The sequence below is a fragment of the Ixodes scapularis genome, unplaced genomic scaffold (genome assembly GCF_016920785.2).
Source record: "Ixodes scapularis isolate PalLabHiFi unplaced genomic scaffold, ASM1692078v2 PGA_scaffold7__128_contigs__length_106722199, whole genome shotgun sequence".
Lineage (NCBI taxonomy): Eukaryota > Metazoa > Arthropoda > Arachnida > Ixodida > Ixodidae > Ixodes > Ixodes scapularis.
The window spans coordinates 51,881,906-51,904,346 of NW_024609882.1; the positions used below are offsets into that span (position 1 = coordinate 51,881,906).

Consider the following 22,441-nt stretch of genomic DNA (forward strand, 5'->3'; position numbering starts at 1 on the left):
CCCAGCAAACCTGCCGAAAGGAATAGCACAAATATTCACGGCTAGACTCCAAGAGGCGCTATCCTGCGTGATTACCACAGGAGAGATACCAAAGGGCTGCAGGAGATCTTGGGTCAGAATGATATACAAGAGAAAAGGAGATAAGATGATCCTGAAAACCATCGCCCGATAACCATGACCCCAGTTCTCTATCGAATCTTCATGCATGTTAAAAGAGAAAGGATACAGAGTTGGACAGAAAATAAGGGAATTTTATAGGGTGACTCCAGAATGGGTTCCGGAAAGGAATGCGAGTACAAGACAACAGTTCGTGCTTACGCGAGCCATAGCGATCGCAAACTAAGAGCGCCAACCATTGTACTAGGGCTTCTTGGACATCGCCAAGACTTACCACCCGGTTGACCATAAACTAGCGTAAATACTGGGGGAACGCCTACCCCACCTTTACTGAAAACTGGGTTAATCTAAACATGGGTGCTGTCCTGTCAAATCGGGCCCTTAGCGCATAATTTGCATAATTTCCAAGTTTTGGAGACTTTAATAGTCGGCGCTTGAATCAAGTGGGCGCTTCCGCGGTATTTTACGTCCAATAAATCTTGCCTTCAGCAGCTTGGAATTCCGGTGGAGTTGAGGGACATAATGCAAGAGATCTACAGAGACAACAGTGTTGTGGTGCAGTGGGGTGATAGATACACTAACCTGATGGGTACTTAGGCAGGGCTCCCCTCACTCTAAAAAAAGGATGTAGCCCTTACACCCATTGTCACATATACGAAACCTTAAAACTTCAGTTCGCCGTACAGCACACGCACTGACATCAAGCTGACGGCCCCAACTTTTACGATAGGCTTGATGACGGTGCGATATAAGATATTAAACAGCTAAAGTACGCATCAAAGAGTACAAAAAGAAAACACCGAGGTTTTGCAGTAAGGCCAAGAAAACGCCGATAGGTTTTTTTACAGTTAGTTACACTTACGTAAGCTATTTTAATAAGTTGTACAAATCGGTTATCAAGCCGCTCGCGAAAGTTGGTAGCGTCCGTTGAACGTCAGAGCGATGTACGCCCAACTGAAGTTTATAGGTGTCGGATATGTGACAAGGGGTGTAAGGGCTACACCCCCTTTTTTTAGTGTGCTCTCTCTCCTTTGTTGTTTACGTTATATATTGCAAGGATCTAAAGAGCATTGGAAGACAGTGGAGGAGGTTTTTGGATGAACTACAGTGAGGAAGGGCGACAGATGGTACAAAGGACTCCCACCTTAATGTCTGCAGAGGACATAGTGTTTCAGGTTTTAATAATTTAATTATCTAGATCCAGTTTTCTAGACTGATCGCCTGACACAAGAAGTTCGGCCGCCATAATCCAATCAAGTCAAGTATCACGATCGAATAATCCGGGGCAGTATCGTGGTACAAGAGTATCGCGATGGTGTCTTAACGGTACCTTTCTGTATCTGTATTTCGGTTGAGATGCATTTGGAAATAGTAGTTGTGTTTCAGTAGCGAAAACAGTTATGATGTATCGCCTAATCGCAGTACACTGACAGGCTTAGGTATCTCGTTACATTTATTGTCTAAAATTATCGGTCAGGTCTTTATCATACCCTGAAAACCATGTTTTTGTCACAAGGGGTCTGAAACTTTATAGTATAAACCCGTCACACGACCCTCCCACGGGGGGGAGTCTGGTTGCCTGGAATCTCGCAGGCAATTGCGAAAATAATAATACAAAGGTGGTTTGAGGAACGGTCACTTGTAAGGATAGCAGGATAAGCTCCACTCGCGAAGCCCTCCACTTTTTCCACTTTAGCAACATAGGCGAGTGGCGAGAAGGAAACCTCGAATAATCAGTAAAAACACCTTGTGGGAAGGCCTTCTCCACCTAACATGTTGCAACAATTTCCGTGCAGAATAGGGTGCCATCGTGCAAACAGGTCCGGCTCCGTTGTCCCAAAATGCTGGTTCTGCGTTGTCCAATCTCACACACATCTTCACGGCAAAACAGCGGTCATTTAGGGAAGATGCCTTCTGTTAAACATGAAAAACAGTCGCCTGCATTCATGCAATAACTACATGGTTCACTACGTCAAGAATGTTTTAACGGCATTCGGACTGGTACCTGTAATAAATAATTTGAAATAAGGGAAGGTGTATGCACTAAAACGAAAGGACGATTACAAGCCCTTGTTAAACATTTATTGAATTTGTTTTGTATACGTGAAGTGTTTTTTTTTAAATTTTATTAATGAACTTTCCTGACTTTTCGAATATTTTTGCAACTACCATTTAATTCGCTACGAACCGCACCCTTCCAAACCTACCTACATTAAAAAACCTATATCTGTGTTTGCATTTGATGTTACTTTTTTTGCGTTTTTTTTTTTTTTTTTCAGAAGGATTTCAGGGGTATTTACTTCAGTATTGTATTTTATACTTGAAATGCATGTATCCTAGTATTTTTATGTCCGAATACTTTTTGGAGTATTCGAAGCCCAGCCCTGACTGTTATTTTTTCAGGTATACAGAACGCCAAGCGCAAGGGCCAAACACGTGTTTCATGTACCATGATTACAGCCTTTTTTTTTTTTTCTTTTTTTTTTTTAGATTAAGTTAAGCAACGCAGAGTCGGTGGAGCTGAGGGATCTGACTCCGGCCAGTTCGGGAGAGTACCGCTGCGAGGTGTCTTCCGGACCACCCAGCCTTCAAACCGTGACTGGAAGCGCACAGATGAGAGTCATCGATAGAGGCAAGCGGTGTAACACTTCTGGATCTTGTCACAGACCAGATAGGCTAGAGAGTCCAGATTGAAGGAGAAACTCAAACTATAAAAAGCGTTTGAAGTTTAAAAGGCGGACGTCTTCGGGCTGGTTTGGTCGTTATTTGAATGAAAGTTAACTCGCACAAGCCTCCATCTTAAAAAGGTCGCTAGTGTTCACGCGTCGCGTTGTCGCGTCGAGAGGACGAAAGAGGGCGAAAAGACAGCGGCACTTCCAGACGAACAACGCTTTCTTTCCCTCCTTTCAGCTCTCATTGGAAATGTGGCTCATAAGCTATTTGGCCCCCATCAAGCACTTGGGAACATTCTGTAACCTAGTCACATTAAGCCAGGCTGCCGCTTGCGGTGTATTGTTCCTCTGAATACGTCGAGCAAGTGTTCCATACTCGGGAGTTGTATTAAACCGTTCCCGCAGCCCGCTAAGCACCCGAATAGCGCTCCATAATCCGCCACAAGACCTCGAACTATGCAAACAAGGCTGGCGGCGCGCATCCGCAGCTGCGGCGTTTTCTTTACAGATACCGTATCTCAGGGGAAAAACGATTTACTACAACTCCCTAATGCGTCTCTCCCGCAACATATACACCTTTCCAAAAAAAAAATGCTCCTAGGCCCCCGCCATGTTGCTGACGCTGATGCGGCTGGTGCGACTCACGCGCCCCCTATGAGCTAGAAATTTTCCGCCACTGTCTTGTACTGTGGAAACCCGCTCCGCGCGATTCTCTACGAATACGTTTCGCTGTTTTGCATTCGACATTTTCTAGCCCTTCTTCAAAGTTTCCACTTAATTTTTCTGATGTATGCTGCGTACTCTTTCTGTGTTATCTTACACTGTGAGAAATAGGGCTGGTAAGTGCGTGCCATTCAAGCGTTTATGTTCGATATTCGCGAGAGAGAAAGGAGGGAAGGACGTCGAACGCCCTCGACGCGATTTTACGAGCAATGACAACTGTTCTGCTCCCTCCCAGAGATAACCCGCGTAGAGTCCTTCTCAGTCATAGCCAAAAAATAGTTCAGGTTGGAGTCAGTCGCGCCCGTTCCTCTCTTTACCTTGGTGCTGGTGTGAAAATAGGAAACTCTCCCCAAAACGTGCCTCAAAATGAAGTGATCTTGGATTCCGTTCGATTGTCGAAATGTGACTCTCGCCGACTGTGACTGTGTTATTTGAGATATTTTAGAGCGCAGTTCTTAGGCGTCCGCTTCCAGCCTGAGCGGCGTCGCCGTCGGCGTCCGCGTAACTGCGAGGTCACGGGACCGCCGTTAGGTCACGTGACCCCGGTGACGTCGCGTGACCCCCGTGAGGTCAAGTGACCCCGTCGCCGTCCGCGTAACCGTGAGGTCACGTGACCCCGGTGACGTCACGTGACCCCCGTGAGGTCAAGTGACCCCGGTGACGTCACGTGACCCCCGTGAGGTCACGAGGGTCACGTGACCTCACGGTTACGCGGACGGCGACGCCGACGCCGCTCGGAGGTACGAGCAGCAGGAAGGATGAGGACGTTAAGAGGAGGGACGAAGGATATGCCCTCCCCTCAGTACCCTTCCCTCCTCTTCCTCAAGAGCTGCGCTTTAATTCGGTGTTACACGGAATTGTAAACGGCTTTCATTTTTTCCAAATAAATTCTTTTCAGATAACGCTGCGTCGTGTTGTACGTACGATGTATTGTTCAAATGTTAGCAGTTGCTAAATTGTATGTCCGTGTCCCTGTCCACCGCTAAACACGTTACTTGTGAGCGTGAAAAATCCGTGCCTTTTGGCTATCTTCTGTTGCAAATTATTTTCGTCAGCTAAGCGCTTTGTCCTTTCACACGCGGCTAATCGGGCAACGCCGTCAAACCTAATCGTAAAAAAAAAAACACATCTAACATTCCAGTTGCATTCGTTCTGTCGCGCGCGGACCCAACAAAAATAGTTTTCAGTTTATTTTTGTTGCTTTTTGCTGTTTTTATTGCGGTATACAACATTTAAAAAATACATCGACCGTGGAACACAAAATACAGCAGGAAAAGACGAGAATGTAGCTGCTAGCAGTGCTTGAAACTGCGCCTATACGCGGGCTGCGTCGATTGAAATCACAGTCAACTCGGTTAGGATTAGCAGGGACGACGGTGAGAGTCTAGCCTCCAAACCATGTGGATGGGCTCAAAAATGGTTTGTTGGCCCTGGGGTATTGTGTTGCATGGAAAGGAGTATAGAGAACGCGTAGGAAACACGCGATGACGAGGCAGCCAAGCGCGCGCCACCTTTGTTTGAAATCGGGGGAAAACAAGCGCACCAGGTCCGCAAAGAGCAGACGAATTCGCAGGCCATAGAGAATTATTATATTAATACTGCGAAGGAAAATTAAAAACATTAAAACTTACAATGATTGTCGCACGGCATTAAGGCGAGCCTCTCTGTCTTCTATCACCTCTTAAAGCCGCCATGGCGTCGTTAGCAAGGGTCATCTGACACCACTAATGACGTCCCTTTTGCCTCGTGTCTTTCCTGTTCTCAGTGCGCAGATCTGGGCCAAGCTGCAGAGAAATTTTAATTGGAGTATACGTCGTGCTAGCAAAAGAGTCCGAAATTTTCCCATACATGGTTTTTGGGACAGATACATTTACTTTCAGGGCATATTTTTAACCTTTTAAACTCATTTAAATTTAACATGCATTCGGTGGTCATAAAATGCGTAATAAATTGTCATATTAATTTACTTTTAAATGAAGATGCGCCACAGACAACTTTTACTATGAGTAGTACATGCGCGAATAGCAGTGGGTCGTTCATAGCCTTGGCAATGCGGGCCTAAGCCACGAAGGCCGTTTCTTCTAGCAGTGCAGAAGCTAGGGATGAAACAGCGCTATTATATGCGAACCACTTTTCGCACACCCCTACTCATGATTTCTCAAGCATTGAGAATTTTTCATTCATTACTTCTAGATATCCAGGCCGCAGTGCTGAGTTTCCCACGTCACTAATCGGAGGCCATCCCGAGGAGTCAGATTGAAAAATAATGTGCTGCGTTCGGCGGGAACCCGTCTCGTGTTCAATCAGTGATGACACGAGTCCCGGCCGAATGCTGACGACGCACTCGTATACAATCTGTACGTTGGCCTTCTTTAGCTGACGTAGAATATATAGCACCCTGGCCTTGTCATCTGGGACGCGTCCTCTCCCCTCGCACCACCTAGAGATAATAGTTTTTTATCGTAGTCCTTGCTGTTGTTTCTGCGCTGTCAGGTGCGGCTGTAATTGCCGTCTTGCATAAATTTCCGTAGACATCCCCGAGAGCGATTGCGCTATCGGGGAGGGGACAGCAGCACACCGCAGACGACAGTCACATTGAACACAGTACAATAGGAGCTACGGTTCAGAGCAGTGTTCAAACATGACTATCCGCAAGTCGGTCGATGGCACCGTAATCCCTCAAGCAGTGTTAAACTCTTTAATGCAAAGCAAAAATGGCAACCTGCAGCAGTTTACGTCATCTCAACTTGCTGTTACACCACTTATACGCGAACACAAGGTCACATCGGCGACAATTCCAGTCTTGGTTAACAACGCTCACTGACACTGCCACCACGATGTTGCTATGTTGCTGACATGCGGAAATACAAAACCACGTTGATTGTCGGTTGGCACTCGACATCAGAAAACAGAACCAAACGCAGCACAGGAGACACGCATGCACCCGCAGCAAAACATTCCTGTCTAGGACGCAGTTTCCGCGGTTTACATAACGTCGACAACGTCGACACGTCGTTCCGTAATAAAGAGACGGCCATCTTAGCCCAGTGTACGTAGCCCTGCTAACACTGCAAGCTCTGACCGAATCTTCGCTGTTTTCAACGGATTCGCCTGCTCGTTTGACAAAATTAGCGATAAAAAACGTCAATGCAACCGATATGTTCTCGATGTTTCGACTCGGAAACGGAATTACAAGACGACCCTCGCGAAGAAGCTCAATCAACTCAACTATGCTTATCGAACGACGCGTCGAAAACCGAAACAAAAAAAAAAAAACAAAAAAAAATATGAAGCGGGAGGGCGGAGCTTTTCCTCGCGTCTGCTTGGGGGCGCGTCAGTAGAAGGGAAGAAAACGCGTCATTGCTACCTTTTTCCGCCTTTTTTTTTTTTCTCAGAGTGTAGAGCTGCTGCGAGAGTGAGTGAAGCCCTGTGCACTTGGTTTTCGCGCCGCAAAAAAAAAAAATCCCATTTTGAGTTCCACGTATTTCTTTCCTTGACTGTTTCCGTCGAAACCTAGACCTGAAAAAAGGCCTTGTCACGTTCTCCCAAGGGCCTTCGGAGCAGAGTGTCGTAGAGTTCCAGCATAGGCTCCCTACGGGAGCTAGAGTTGCGCGTTCACCCCCGGAGCGCCGGCTTTCCTGCACGGCATGCGGAGTCTGCTCCTCACATGACTGAATTCGGCGAATATCGGAACGTAAGCCGGGGCGCGCGCGACGTGTTCTTTCCTGCACGTTAGAGAAGATGATTTCGTTTTGAAGACAGGGACGTAGGAAGAACAGACACCACAGAGTGCTTGTCATTCCTGCACGACACCTGATCCGGCTCCTCACGTGATCGGATCTCGGCGAATAGCGGCGCGGCGGCACGTGGAAAACAGACGCGCAACTCTGGCTCTCTAGAGTGGCGTGAAGTGGCGCAATCTAGAACGCCATCTCTCAGCGACCAGCGGCGAACGCCCGTGGGTTCCAACTCCGCTCACAAATGCACGGGGAACGTGAGAAAACCGCTGTTTCTTGATTATTTTGGGAATGTACGGAAGGACAATAGTTTTTGACTTAATAAAGGAACAGTTTACAATAATTTGCGCTAACTTGTGTCCCATGTAATAACGCAATTTTTTTTTTTTAAGTTGCTTGAGCGGCATTATGCAGCAGACGACGCGGCGATGTCACACCGTTTACGTGACTCGCTCTGGCCAATCCCTAAAGTCCTTCTCCGCTGCGTAAAACAATCGTCTGCTTCAAATGCTATTCCCTTGGAAATTGCCTTCGCGAAATTTTCAGACGCATTCAATATAATAAAACATTGATAAAGTGTTTAGTGCTTTACCAGCTTTACGACAGACTAGTTTCGAAAAGTGTGAACTCGGCGTTTATTTTTTTAATTAAACCCAGCCTCCCAGAACCTTTTTTGTGTCTGAAATAAAAGACACATACAGACATACATACAACTAGCCGTGTTGCGTCGATCTCTCTGAGTACCACGTGACTCGCGCCGAGCTGCTCTGTCGGCCTTGTTGTCGGCGAAATACGCCGATCAAAGGATTGGGGTACTCTGCTTCATAGGAGCTATATAATGATCTAAGTTATACCAGACGGAAAAACAAGCAACCCTTATCCTGGACAGGCAAAAGCTATCGGCGACAAGGGTTACATGAGTCTTGGCGACCGACTTATCCTCAGCAGTCCTGCCTCTGCGCAAGGATATGTTCTTTTACCACCGACTGTCACATTATATTGCTCGATAATAAAAGAAAAAAAAACGAGACCAAAGAAGACGGACAACCAGACATACTGATTCAAAACACAGCTACTGATTTTATTTCACGCTCCAAGATTTATGAGAATGACCATACTCACCGAAGGTTTCCAACATCTTTTTGCAAAGAGGCAACTAACAGTAGGGACATACAACTGCCCCGGAATGACCCCAAATCCCGGGGCTCTTATATGTCCGTTTTCTTGTCTTTTTGTGAGGAGGTGAATTGGTGACATTAGATGAGGGTGGCGTCTGAAGTAAAATCTGTAGCTGCGATTTAGAACGGTCTCAGCGGCTGTCTTCTTATTTATTTTTATTATTATTCTTTTTTTATTACGGGGTAAGTTCAGCATTAAACGTTTGGTTGGGGCTAGTCGGTACATATCCATTAGAAGGTTAAAAGGCGTGTCGTCCAGTTTCAGTTCGCACCTTTAAACCTTTTAATTGTTAAGTTCACCAACTTGCCTGTGTTTTTGCCCTTCCATCGTCCATTATATTGCCTGGATTGCCATGCTATACAGATGACCAAGTTAAGGTATGGCTGAACAGAGAAGTCGTGTTGCGTACGATGCAGAAACGGCTGCGATAAACATGGGATCCCTGGTACTGCTCAGCGTGGATGTCCCGCAGGCTGCGTTGGTGGGAGGCAGCGCGAAGCTGGAGTGCCGCTACCGCCTTGCGGACGCCAGTCTCTACCCCGTCAAGCGGCACAAAGATGGTACAGAGTTATTTCGCTATCTACCAGGTGACTACCTACCTACGCAAGTTTACCATCTTCGAGGAGTCACGGTAAACGTACGTAAAATTATAACGGCTTTCTGCCTGTCTCCCCATTTTCCGAGATAAAAGTTGTTGATTGGACAAACATCCGTGCTGGCCGCTCACCGTTTCATTTACAATCCCTTAACTACTTTGGCGAAAATATTAATAGTTACCGTAGTTCTCTTCAGCATTGCGTGTGCTATAATCCCATCACTGTTACACCACTCTGGTTTCCAAAAAGTCAACTTTGGCGCAGAATGGCAACGTTGTTGTTGCGCCAAAGAGCCCCTAACCAATCAATTATTGTTTTGGCCTAGCCGCACCTTTTAATACCATCTGCTGTACAATACATTTGACATCGGTATTTAAGATAAAATATGAAATACATATTTCGTCAAGTCTTAGGAGTATTGGGGCAGTTACTCTTACTGCAAAGTGCCTTGGGTGGAACACACACTAATACATCATATAAGACAGTCCGCAGACGCTGTACGAGTGCTTCTCCCTTATATAACGCTCCTTTGACATTGGCCATACAAAAACTGTCTTCAGACATGTGTGAAGCACACGTATGTATAAAGCAAACATGTTTCATAGATGCTTGAGGGGTATCTGGAGATAATTCTGTTATCGCGTCTGTAGCGAACACAGAGTACTTTGTACGATATACGAGCCGTTTAACTGTGGCCTCGGAGACCCGGCACTGACTCACTGTGCAGGTTACAGCGAGTGACGCCACATCAGTGCTGCTGAAAAAGCTCAGCCTGGCCAGTGAAGGAACGTACCGATGCGAGGTCTCTTCCGATGCTCCTTCCTTCGCGACCGTTGCAGGCGAACGAGTCCTTAGTGTCAGAGGTAAATTTGTCATAGCTTTTTCGCTAACAAAGTTTGAAACTGCAGCTGCAGGCTAGATGCAGTTTGGCATGAATGACAAAACAACCCACAAAGACAGCCATTCCTTTAAAAGTATTGATTGATTTGAGTAATCAAGTATGTAAATATATACATTCCTCCTGGGCTGTGCAATCTGTACATCCTATGCACATACTATAAACAAGGCACAGCCAAGCAGCGCACAAACGTGCGTACGAACCCGATTCCAATACTTGCGAAGGGCACGCGCCGCAGCTAGCGCCACTGCCTTTGTAGTCGGAAAGATATATATTAGTTTATTTGTAAGCATAATCCCTATTAAAACTTAAATGCGTGGTATATATATACCCTATACAGGTCCTCTATGATGTCATATGCGACACCTGGGGCCCTAAACTTGTCAAACACAAAGTTGGAGCCGAACATTCGCGGAGCGCGCTGATTGGACGCTGGCGACAAAAGCGCGAACTCATCTTCGTGATAGCCAAATCGGTGCGCTCCATGAACTTCGGACCCAACTTTGAGTTTGACGAGTTTGGGGTTCCTGACACTACGATACCGGGACGGTGGCGCAACAGGACGCAAATCGCATCGCATCCACCATGATGCCACGTTACTTAGACGGCCTTATATTCACAAAATTCACTTAATGTGCACTTCAGTAGCTTCCTTACTGCGCCCAGAAAACGAAGAGCGCATTTTGGACGTCTTTGGGAAATGCCAAGAAGGCACCCAACTTTTTAATTTGTAGCGCTGAAAACACGTGGACTTCCATGCTACTTAAAAAAGAAACTATTTTTAATTATCATTATAAATTCGGAGCTAGCTAACTGACAGAGCGCCGGGATCTGTTGGAATGAGAATGGCGGTTTTTTTAGAGCTTCAGCCTCGGGATGCGCGTGTTCATGCCCCAGTGGTCTTTCGCACGCGCAAAAGGAGCACTGGAGCTTGTCGCCAATGCTCCTTCTTTACTGGCATCTATTGAGTCTTTTGACGGCCACAGCAGCTCCCCCCTAGTGACAGGACGGGGGACACGTCGTGTACTACGATGGTGTGGAAGAGGTTCAGTAACAAAGTGCACCCTTTTGGGAGTCGTATTTTTTGTCGGTGCCTTGGTTGTGGCTGCCGTTGGATGCCCTTTACTTGAGTCGTTTGTCTCAGCTTTTGTGGAGGCGTTGGAAGACATAAGGTTACTTGCATTTGTTTCGATTGTGTTGGCCATGTGAGCGGGTTTCAACCTGTCTAGTGATACTGTGTCTTCTTTGCCATTAATTTCAAGCCTGTAATATTTTTATGATCGCGAAATTACTTTAAAAGGACCGGTATACGGAGGTTGTAGTGGCCGCCTTACTGCATCATTTCGGACAAATACGTGGGTTGCCGTTTCCAGATGGGGGCTCACGAACACTTGTGGTTGACGTGGTTTGCGAAAGGAAACGGGCTGAAAGGCCTGCATCGTTGTTTTAAGTCGTGTTACGTAGTTGAGAGGGTCTGGAAACTCCGCCGTCTGGTGAGGTAACTAAAAGGTCCCCTGGCAGACGAAGCGAACATCCGTAGACTAGTTCGGCTACGGTGCAGTCGGTGTCCTCTTTGAGCGTAGTTCGGATTCCTAGAAGAATCATGGGGAGGGCTTCTGTCCAGGATGTGGTGTCTGAAGCCTTCAGTGCTGCTTTTAGTTGCCTATGGAATGTTTCGACTAGTCCATTAGAAGCGGGATGGTATGCTGTCGTTGAAATATGCTTAAAGGGGCTATGAAACAATTTTTGTACTTCGCGCAAATACCGTTAAGAACGGATCCCTGACGTTAATGACCTATGAAACACGCGTTCGTTTTTCACCCCACGTAACAAAAATCCCAGAAAAAAAAAAAAAACGAGGAGCGTTCACCCCCTCAACTCGCAGCCAGAACAAGTTGCCACGTGATCTGGAACCGATTATATGCCGCCAATGTTAATCATGGGCACGCGCTGGGGTTGGCAAAGCACAGGACACGCGCTGAGTTCCAGACATTGTTATCGCTCGGCTATTATCGTCGTTGCAGCGATTGGACACGGGCCACTACCCGAATGCTTCTCGACCTAGTAATTATCACGAGCCCAAGTCGAGTGCCCACGCAGGGCTCGGGTCCAATCTATGAACCGCATTCAAATATCGTCACTTGGGTGTAGTGCGCTCCCCACGTTACGTCATCAAATTTTGCAAAGGAGAGATTGAATGAAAATGATCGCTTTTGTCCTTGAAATTACACCGCAACAAAGGAGTTTCTCGGCCAGCGGAGTTGCGTGCGAGCATCCTTGAGTCCCACTAGTGCCACTAAGCTCGTGTAAAGTGAAAAACATTCCAATTGAATATCGTTGCACTGCTCCTTTAATGCCGAGTAGGTGTGAAATTTCTTCGAATAACCGGCTTTGGAATTGTCGTCCTCTATCCGTTGTTATGGTCGCCGGAACGCCAAATCGACTTATCCAAGTTGACAAAAAGGATTTCGCGACCGTTTCTGCAGACACGTCGAAAATGGGACACACTTCGGGCCAACGTGTGAATCGGTCGATGCAGGTCAACATGTAGCGGTATCCTCTTGACGGCAGGAGGGGACCGACGAGGTCAATGTGTACATGGGAAAATCTTGCATCCGGAGAAAGAAATGTTGAATTTGGGGTAGTGGTATTACGATGAATCTTGGTTTGTTGACACTTTAGACATGTCCGAGCCAAGTGACGAACGTCTGTGTTCATTCGAGGCCACATATATCGCTTTGCAATTAAGCGTTGAGTGGCACGAATGCCAGGGTGTGATAGAGAATGGTACATGTCGAAGATCTTTCGTCTGAATTCGGGGGGTAGATAAGGTTTAGGTGTGCCAGTTGACATGCCGCAAACCAATTTCACTGAAGGTGAATCCAGCTGGACGTCTTCTAGGACAAGGGCAGTTGTTGATGTTCGGAGTTGTTGAAGCTCATTGTCCAGAGTTTGTGACGTGGCCAGTGCAGGATAGTCGATGGAAGGACATGTGGCGCCTGTTGCATTCACAGTCATTCTTGATAGGGCATCTGCAACGACGTTCTTGTGGCCGGAGATGTGTCGAATGTCTGTGGTAAACTCAGAGACAAAGGCAAGGTGCCTGATTTCTCGAAGTGAGTGCGGGGCGCTAGAGGTCATTGCATATATGAGCGGCTTGTGGTCGGTGTAGATAGAAAACTGACGTCCTTCGAGTAGGTACCGGAAGTATTTCACAGAGAGGTAGATGGCGAGCAATTCTGGGCCGAACGTGCTATAACGGGTTTCAGCTGGAGAGAGAGCTTTGGAGAAAAATCCAATCGGGCACCACTTGCCCCCGAGATACTGTTGAAAAACTGCACCAACTGCAGCGTCAGAAGCGTCCACAATTAATGAAGAGGGGGCATCACAGTGTGGATGAGTCAAAAGTACTGCATCAGCAGGCTGCTTTTTTACAATAGTAAACGCGGCAGTTTCTGTGTCATTCCCCACAAGTGGTGCGATTTTGCTCTTAATTCCCGCTAGTAAGGTGTTGAGCGGTTTGAGTGTTGCTGCTGCATTTGGAAGAAATCGACGGTAAAGGTTGAGTAGGCCGAGAAATTCTCGCAACTGCTTCACCGTTGACGGCACGGCGAAGTCATTGATTGCTTGGACTCGAGACTGTAGTGGACGTATTCCATTTCGGTCAAGGTGGTGGCCAAGGACGTCAAGTGCCGGCACGCCAAACTCACATTTTTTCAAGTTGTATGGTAACGCCGTAGTCATCTAATCTTGAAAATATAGTATGAAGATGCTCCTCGTGTTTTGTTGCAGTGTGGCTGAAGACAAGGATGTCGTCTAAGTATGCAAAGCAGAACGAGAGCCCTCTCAAGATATGGTCCACAAAACGTTGAAATGTTTGTGCAGCATTACGGAGGCCGAAAGGCATGCGCAAAATTCAAATAATCCGAAAGGTGTAATAATCGCTGTCTTAGGAATGTCGGACGGTTCCACCGGGATTTGGTGATAGGCCTTAACAAGGTCAATCTTGGAGAATATTGTTGATCCTGCGATGGCACCGGTGAAGTCATAAATATGGGGTACAGGATACCTGCCAGGAATCGTGACCTTGTTAAGGGCTCTATAATCGCCGAAAGGTCTCCAATCACCTGACTTTTGGGTACCATATAAAGTGGAGTAGACCAGTTGCTGGAAGAAGGGCGTACCAGGCCAAGTTCAAGCATATGGTTTAACTCGTTCTTGGCGACCTGGTAACGGTCTGGAGAAAGACGGCGTAGTCGGGAGAACGCGGGAGGACCGGTTGTTTCAATGCAATGAGTTACGGTGTGTTTGACAGGTCGTTCTGTTATAGATGGCCGTGTGAGGGCGCACTCTAAAAAAAAGGGGTATCACCTTACACCCTTTTGTCCCATATAATACACCCCAAAACTTCATTTCGACGTACAGCGCCCTAGAGTCGAACAGACGGCACGAAATTTTACCAGGGGCTTGATAACGGTACAATATAACTTATTAAATTGCTAAAGCACGTATCAAAGACCAAAGAAAGAAAACATGAAGCTTTTGCAGTGCGGCCAAGAAAACTCCGATAATCTTTTTTGTAGTCAATAATACGTACATCCGCTATCTTAATAAGCTGTACCACACGGCTATCAAGCCCCTCGTAAACTTTGGGGCCGCCTGTTCGATTATGCGGCGCTGTACATCGAATTGAAGTTTTGGGGTGTACTACCGGGTGAAACAAGGAGACGGTAGGCTCTTTAAATCGACCGGAAAATTCGGTTTCTTAACCTATCGCGCTACGACTTTGTGCAGCGTTGCCCACAGATGGTGCATTTTTTTCGTAAAATTTGCAAAGAGCGAACTTACCTGAGGAAAAAGTAAAGAAAGAAAAAGGCTTAGCTCCTATGGAAACGCAGCGACGCCACCGGTCTGCAATCAACACGGCGCCGTTTCGCACGGTAGACAAGAGATGGCGCAAGCGGTCGCGACGCCAACTGCCGCCAACGAACGAGCAGACGACGCCGAGAACCGGCGTTTTTAGCAGACAAGGAACTGCAGTTGCTTGTTGTTATCGTGCCTGTTTTTATTTCTGCAACTGTCGCCGTTTGAGGAACGCGCGCCGCTTTTGATTCGAAAAAATCGTCTGCTAAAAACGCTGGCTCTCGGCGCCGTATGCTCATTCGTTGGCGGCGTTCGTTGCGCCATCTCTTGTCTACCGTGCAAAACGGCGCCGTGTTGATTGCAGACCGGTGGCGTCGCTGCGTTTCCATAGGAGCTAAGCCTTTTTCTTTCTTTACTTTTTCCTCAGGTAAGTTCGCTCTTTGCAAATTTTACGAAAAAAATGCACCATCTGTGGGCAACGCTGCACAAAGTCGTAGCGCGATAGGTTAAGAAACCGAATTTTCCGGTCGATTTAAAGAGCCTACCGTCTCCTTGTTTCACCCGGTATATGGGACAAGGGGTGTAATAATACACCTTTTTTTCTGAGAGTGCGGGGAATTTTTTGAGGATGTTTTGCCATGGAGAATCGGTCAGGACCTTTGAAATGATGGGACTGAGGGGCGGTTTGTCTGAGCATAACCCCTGTACGCTGAGTCGCGTTCCCGCGTCAGTCAGTTCTTTACGTCGTACGTCCACAATAAGGTCGAAGAAGCCTAGAAAGTCGGCTCCAAGAATGGGTCGAGTGACCTCGGCTATTAAAAACACCCAGCGAAAGGTGCGACGAAGACCAATGCCTAGCGTGGGCGATCTTTCCCCAAACGTTGAGATGGGAGAACCATTTGCAGCTTGAAGTGTCAAGCAGTTTTGGCGGTGTCGGCGATCGTCTGAAGTTGGAGGTATTACGCTGATCTCCGCCCCTGTGTCGACCAAAAAATACATTTTCGTATTCTTCTTCATGATAAAGAAAAGACGGCTGACATCAGGTACCATGGCATTTGCCGTCTTTAATGCGTGGTTGGGGAGTTTCCCTCGTAAGAACAGGAAGAAATGCAGCGGTGGGCCATGTCGCCAAATCGTTTGTGGTACCAGCACAATCCGCTTGCTTTGGCGGAAGGAGATCTGCTTGCTCTGGGTCGGAACCTCGATGATCCCCGACGGTTGCTTGAGAAAGATGACTCCGTGACACGGAGAGATGATACCTCAGAAGAGAGTTGGTCCACCTTTCTTGAGAGCTGTAGGACGACGTCGTTGAGTCTCTCTAGACGGTCAACCGCTTGGTTGACCGTCTAGAGAGTTGCAATGGCAGGTGTATTCACCTCCATGACCCTATCAGCCATGCAAGCTAAGGCCTCGGTAGATGCTATTTCCGAAGCGGACAGGATCATGCAGACGTTGCTTGGGAGCCTCTGGAGGAATAGTTCTCGAAAAATTGGTTCCTTGACTCTGTCTGGTCTGTCGCCGAGTAGCTGATGCATACGTCGCAGAACGTCCGTTGGTTTTCGATCACCCAATTCTTCAGATGTCAAGAGCTGCTGAAGTCAGCGTTGTTCTGACGCCGTGGTGCGGCGAATAAGTTCATCTTTAAGGTGATCAAATGAATTGTCTGGTGGTGCACGAACGATGTCACGGACAATCGCGGCTGTAGCCTGGGGTAGCGCGGCTACTACAAAGTCAAAACGGGACCTTTGGGAAACAATCCGATGAGAACGGAACAGGGCCTCGATGTGCAAGAACCAGAGTTCCGCGTCGCCATCCCAAAAGACGGGCAGCTTGAAACTTGCGGTGGCGATGTGTGCAGCCGGCAAGATAGGATCAGCGGCGGGAGAACCAGTTGGAAGTCCAGACTCCGTCATTGCTGTCGAAGGGATGTGGCACGGTTGATGAGAAGCTATAGGTCCGAGCCCGGGTCACCAATGTAGCGCTGAAAACACGTGGACTTCCATGCTACTTAAAATAGAAACTATTTTTAATTATCATTATAAATTCGGAGCTAGCTAACTGACCGAGCGCCGGGATTTGTTGGAATGAGAATGGCGGTTTTTTTAGCGCTTCAGCCTCGGGGCGCGCGTGTTCATGCCCCTGTAGTGTATGTAGTGTAGTGGAATGTAAGATGAAGGAACCCCGATTCAGTTGTACGCCTTTTCATCGTCTTCTTTCTTTATCATCTCATTTCTGCTTCGTCTTTCTTTTCTTTAAACACTACATTTCCCCCGTTTTTTAAAGGAAATGCACATACTAAAACAACCAAAGCAGAAAAGAAGCATCTAAATAAACAAAGTTGTCGAGTCAACGAAAACCCGAGTGCCTATATGGCAATGTTCATGTCACATAACTTCCTAGTCTTTCCGGAGGTTTTCGTTGTCTGCAACTCCTGCGAAGAGGTTGGAGTTGAAGTTCTTGTCGGTGGGTGTCTGTACCATTTGACAATGATCTCGATTCCGGTCGGTCTCCCGCCGGGGAAAACTCAAGTGACTGGGGCGTGTTTGGTGGAGGATTCCACGAAGTGGCAGGTGACAGCCCGTTGTCTGTCCCCGAAGTAAGTCGTGGCAGGACTTCTTGTGGTAGTTTTGAGAGTTTGCTTGCAATCCACACCTTGTAATCGTCGAGCACGAATGCATTCGATCCTCGACGCTCCAGTATCTTGCGTGGCTTGGAGTATCTCAAACTCCCCTTGGCGTGATGACCTGGCAACTTCACGCGAACGAAATCGCCTGGCTGAAAAGCTGGCGTACGTGCGCCTCTCTTCTGGTCTACGTACTCTTGAGCAGCAAGCTGCTGTCTTCTAATTCGCTCTCTCAGCTCCGTCATTGCTCCGGTCGGTTCCGTGAAAAAGTTTTCTGATGGCCATCCGACGACATTCAGCTTGGTCCGCGGATGCCGATTGTGCAACAGGAATGCGGGCGACACACCCGTAGTTGAGTGTGGTGTTGCACGGTATACTCCGACATATTCGGTCAGTGTTTCTTCGAGGTTTCGTTGTTCAAGGAGAGCCAGCTGAATAAACCCCTTCAGCACTCGGTTAAATCTTTCAATCACACCATTTGACTGTGTGTAGTAAACGGATGAGAACGTATGTCGAATGCCACGTTCCCGTAAAAATTCTTCGAATTCTGCCGATGTAAATTGGCTTCCGTGGTCTGAGACGATTTCTGTCGGATATCCTTCACGGCTGAAAAGCGTCCGCAGGAATGCAGTCACTGTTTCGCTGGTTACCGTGCTAGCCAAAACAATTTCAGGCCAGCGACTGTAGTAGTCCATGACGGTGACCACGAAACGATGTCGTTGGGGTGCTTTTTCGATGGGACCAACGATATCGATGCCCAGCTTCTCCCAGGGACGTGCGGGAAGCGGTATTGGTTGTAGTGGAGCAGGAAAAGTCTTTGCAGACTTATCAGCTGTCTGGCAGGTCAGGCAACCACGAACAGCGTGTTCCGCTGCTGCATCCATGGCTGGCCACCAGTACCACTGCCTCAATCGTTGCTTGGTTCGGACGATTCCCAAGTGTGAATCATGAGCCAAGGCGATGATTTTAGTAGTCATTACAGTTGGAACTACGATTCTCTCGCCACGTAGGAGCAATCCATCGACCTCTGACAGCTCGGATCTCACTTGGTAGTAGGGTAACACTTCAGTAGTTACCTTGGTCTTAGATGGCCAGGTTGTAACGACGAAATGCTTGATTTTTTTAAGTACCGAGTCAGCGGCTGTAGCAGACTGCAGGTCGTTCTTCGAAATGGGTTGTTCAGTTATGACGGAGATAACTTCCTCTTCAATCAGGTCAGGAGACGCATCAGGTAATGGTAGTCGGGAAAGTGCATCTGCGATGACGTTGTCTTCGCCCTTCTTGTAGTGCACTACAAAGTTATAGTTGAGCAGACGTGCTGTCCATCGAGCGATTCTGAGCGGACGGTGACCCGTGCCTTGAGAGCTCAGTAGGGTGGTAAGTGCTTGGTGGTCTGTGCAGAGGGTGAATGGTCTTCCCCAGAGATACACGTGCCAATGCTCTAGTGCCCAAACGCATGCGAGGGCTTCCCGTTCCCCAACAGAGTATTTGCGCTCTGCCGGTGAAAGTGTTCTTGAAGCAAACGCAACGGTCTGCAGATCGGATCCGTTGGCCTGCTGGAGCACTGCGCCAATACCGTATCCGGACGCATCCGTTGTGACAAGAACTGGCAATCCTGGACTGAACATGGCAAGCGCGTTGCAGTTGGCAATCAGCAGCTTGATTCTATCGAAGCACCATTGTGCTGTGTTCGTCCAAACGAATGTCTTCTCGCCACGTAGAAGATCTCTTAGTGGTTCAACTTCATCCGAGTAGTTGCGAAGGAACCTTGCGTAATATCCCGCAAGTCCTAAAAAGGAGCGCAGGGAATGATGGTCCTTTGGTATAGGCGCATCTTGAATAGCTTGAACGTTTTCTTGTAGAGGAGTCACACCTTGAGAAGTGATAGTATGTCCTACGAATGTCAATTCTGTTACTCCGAAAACACACTTGTCGTTTAGCTTCAGGCCAGTGTCTGAGATGCGCTGCAGAACTTTTGTCAAGTTCTTTGCATGGTCCTCTGCGTCAGCACCAAAGATGATAATGTCGTCGAGATAGCAAAGGACACCCGAACATCCTACGAAAATGTCGTGCATCATCTTCTGGAAAGCTGAAGGTGCAGATGCCAAGCCAAAGCACACTCTCTTGTAGCGGTAGAGGCCTTCGTGTGTAATGAAAGCAGTTAGGTCACGGCTTTCAGGCGACAAAAGAACCTGGTGGTAAGCTGCTGTTAAGTCCAGCTTGGAGAATACCTTGGCTCCATCCAAGGCGTTGAGTAGCTCTTCCGTGTTTGGTAATGGAAAGCAGTCGACGACAATTGCTTTGTTGGGAGCACGAAGATCCACGCATAGTCGTAGCTTTCCGTCTTTTTTTCTTACAACAACAATGGGTGATACCCATTCAGATGCGGTGACTGGCTCGATAATGTCCATATCGAGTAAACGCAGAAGCTCTTTAGACACTTCTTCACGAATGGTAAGTGGCAGTCGACGGAGCTTTACTGCAACAGGAGGAACGTCTCTCTTCACCTTGACTAGATGCTCGTAACCTTTTGCCATGCCTATTCCTGGTGTGAACAGGTGAGCGTAGGTAGAGTCGATGATAGATTTCAAGTCCGTAGAGATCGGTGTAGAGGTCTCCATGCACTGCAGGGTAGATCCGTCAATGTGAAGTCGAAGTGCGGAAAGTCCGTCCAGTCCCAGCAATGTTGATCCTTGTGAGACGACGTAAAGCACAAGTGATGCTGAGGACCCTTTGTACGTGACTGTTGCCACGAAACATCCAAGAAGCGGAATGCGCTGCCTTGAGTAATTTTGTAGTTGTACTGCAGCTGGTTGGAGTAGATGTTTGTCCGCAAATTCGCTCTGGTAGATTTCATGGGAGAGAATGGAAACTGCAGAACCAGTGTCAAGTAGGAACTTGACATCTTGTTGTTCTACTTGCATTATCACATAGATTCCAGCTTTGTGCACTTCTCCAACTTCCAGCACTTTTGTAACTGAGTCACGTTCTTTTTCCTTTTCAAGGGAACTGAGTTCTTCATTAGTAGTGGTGAAAGAACTCACCACCTCCATTGTTGACGCCGTACCCCGACAAACAGAGCTCAGATGTCCTTGTTTTCTGCATTTGGTGCAAGTCTTGCTCCTTGCGGGACATGTAGCAGCATTTGCTAAGTGATCTGCTGATCCACAGCGGTAGCATGTTCTCTGCTGTCTGGCTGGTGCGTCAACGCCTGGCTGAATTTTGGACTTCGAGCTCTTTCCCTTGGTTTTTCGTAGTTTGTGGACGACCGCAGGCGGGTCAGTGGATGCCTGTACTTCTTTTTTGAACTGTTCCACGCTGCGGGCCAAGTTCAAAGCCTTTTCGAGGGAAAGGGCAGAACCTTCTAGTAGGAGTCGTTCTCGAACGTGAGTCATCGAAGCTCCCTCTACCAGTTGATCACGTAGCGCTTCGTCCGATGCGGAGCCGAAGCTGCAGGTCTGCGAAAGTCCTCGTAATGCCGTGAGGAATTCGTCAATCGTTTCACCAGGAATTTGTGTACGCTGGCGAAACTTGCGGCGTTCTGTGATAACGTTGTACGTCGCTGCGTAGCGGGCCTCCAGAGTCGCGAGAGCATCTTGGTACACGTCAGTGGTAGTAGTAACACTTGACGTGGACGCGGTTGCGGTAGGAATTGTGCTAGGGGAAGCAGCAGAGACGTGAGGCAACGTGAAGAAGACTCGCTGTCCTTCCGTTCCTAAGGCATGTAGCAGCAGTGCCTTCTTTCGCTTCGGCGTAAGGGAAGACTCTTCGACGCAGTCAAGGTAGTTCTCGAACATTCGGCGCCATTGGTCCCACGGAACCGGGGGTCTTCCAGGCCGTTCAAGAAACGAAGGAAGCGGCGGCAGCGTTGCGTGACTCATTTCTAGGTCCACATAGTATGCGCTGCAAGATCAGTAAGTTGAAATCCACTTTACCTCGTCGCCAAATGTAGTGTATGTAGTGTAGTGGAATGTAAGATGAAGGAACGCCGATTCAGTTGTACGCCTTTTCATCGTCTTCTTTCTTTATCATCTCATTTCTGCTTCGTCTTTCTTTTCTTTAAACACTACAGCCCCAGTGGTCTTTCGCACGTGCAAAAGGCGCACTGGAGCTTGTCGGCGATGCTTCTTCTTTACTGGCATCTGTTGGGTCTTTTGACGGCCACAAATTATTTATTTGCCCACGACAGGAGCTAGGTTCTACACTTTCGGTTTCGATGCAGATCTTCCAAAGGGGGGTCCAAAGATCGGAGGCTCCCACACGCACTACAGGGTCGGCGACACCGTGGACGTCTACTACAACTCCCCGAAGTCGAGGACAGCGGTCAGCGTCAGCTGGTTCCTCAACGGAATACCTGTGGTACCGCTACACTTCGTGATCATTACTCCCAATCCTTTCGCCGGTTTCGAGGCTTTCGACAGCAGGCTCCGCTTCAGTATGCCCGAGGACGGCTTTATCAATGGAACAGCGTCGATGAAATGCGTGGCAACCATTCCTTCCGTGTAGGAAATGGCCGACGAGAAGATTGTCCGCCAAAGCTACGGTCCTGACGGCGCTACTGCAGCAGTTACGACTGCTGATGATGAGTGCCTCTCGAAGTTAATTTCGATCATACGGAAGATGTAGGGTGCCAACCTGTGAGGCCAACGTTTGTAAATTCCGATCAACATTGGGTTGCTACTCTTTCCTTTGTCTATGAAAACTTGTGGCCCCACCGTATTAAACAACTGTCATATTCATGGAAAGGGTTATATATATATTTATATATATATAGGTTTTTTTTTTATTCTTTCAGATTTGTTTAAAAAAAAACGTGAAAGCTACACTTATGCGGTTTGTGCAGGTCGGTTATACAGCCAGGCGGACATTATGTGGGTGGCTAATCTTTGCAATAAGTCAGCTAATTAATTAAAATTCGTTAATTAACTTTCTAATTAGTGAAAATAGACAGATGGTTCCAATTAGAAACTTCTAGAGCATCATCGAAAATCACCAAATTAACTCTCTTTAGAAGGATAGAACGCCGGGGTAGG

At 47.6% G+C, this 22,441-nt stretch overlaps 1 protein-coding gene across 1 annotated transcript; it reads left to right on the forward strand.

Annotated features, from left to right (window-relative positions):
* Positions 1-2,613: 2,613 nt before the first annotated feature.
* LOC115311258 lies at positions 2,614-21,914 on the forward strand. Its single transcript, XM_040218323.2, has 4 exons — positions 2,614-2,749; positions 8,845-9,065; positions 9,752-9,887; positions 21,631-21,914. The coding sequence occupies exons 1-4, from the start codon at positions 2,731-2,733 to the stop codon at positions 21,912-21,914; spliced, it is 660 nt and encodes a 219-aa protein (XP_040074257.1). The 5' UTR covers positions 2,614-2,730.
* Positions 21,915-22,441: the final 527 nt, after the last annotated feature.

What these genes read in the sequence shown, in the direction of transcription:
- LOC115311258 (XM_040218323.2), top strand. An exon ending in TTCGAGGAGTCACGGTAAAC is followed by an intron (nt 9,066 to 9,751) that starts GTACGTAAAATT and finishes CTCACTGTGCAG; the next exon opens with GTTACAGCGAGTGACGCCAC. An exon ending in ACGAGTCCTTAGTGTCAGAG is followed by an intron (nt 9,888 to 21,630) that starts GTAAATTTGTCA and finishes GTTTCGATGCAG; the next exon opens with ATCTTCCAAAGGGGGGTCCA.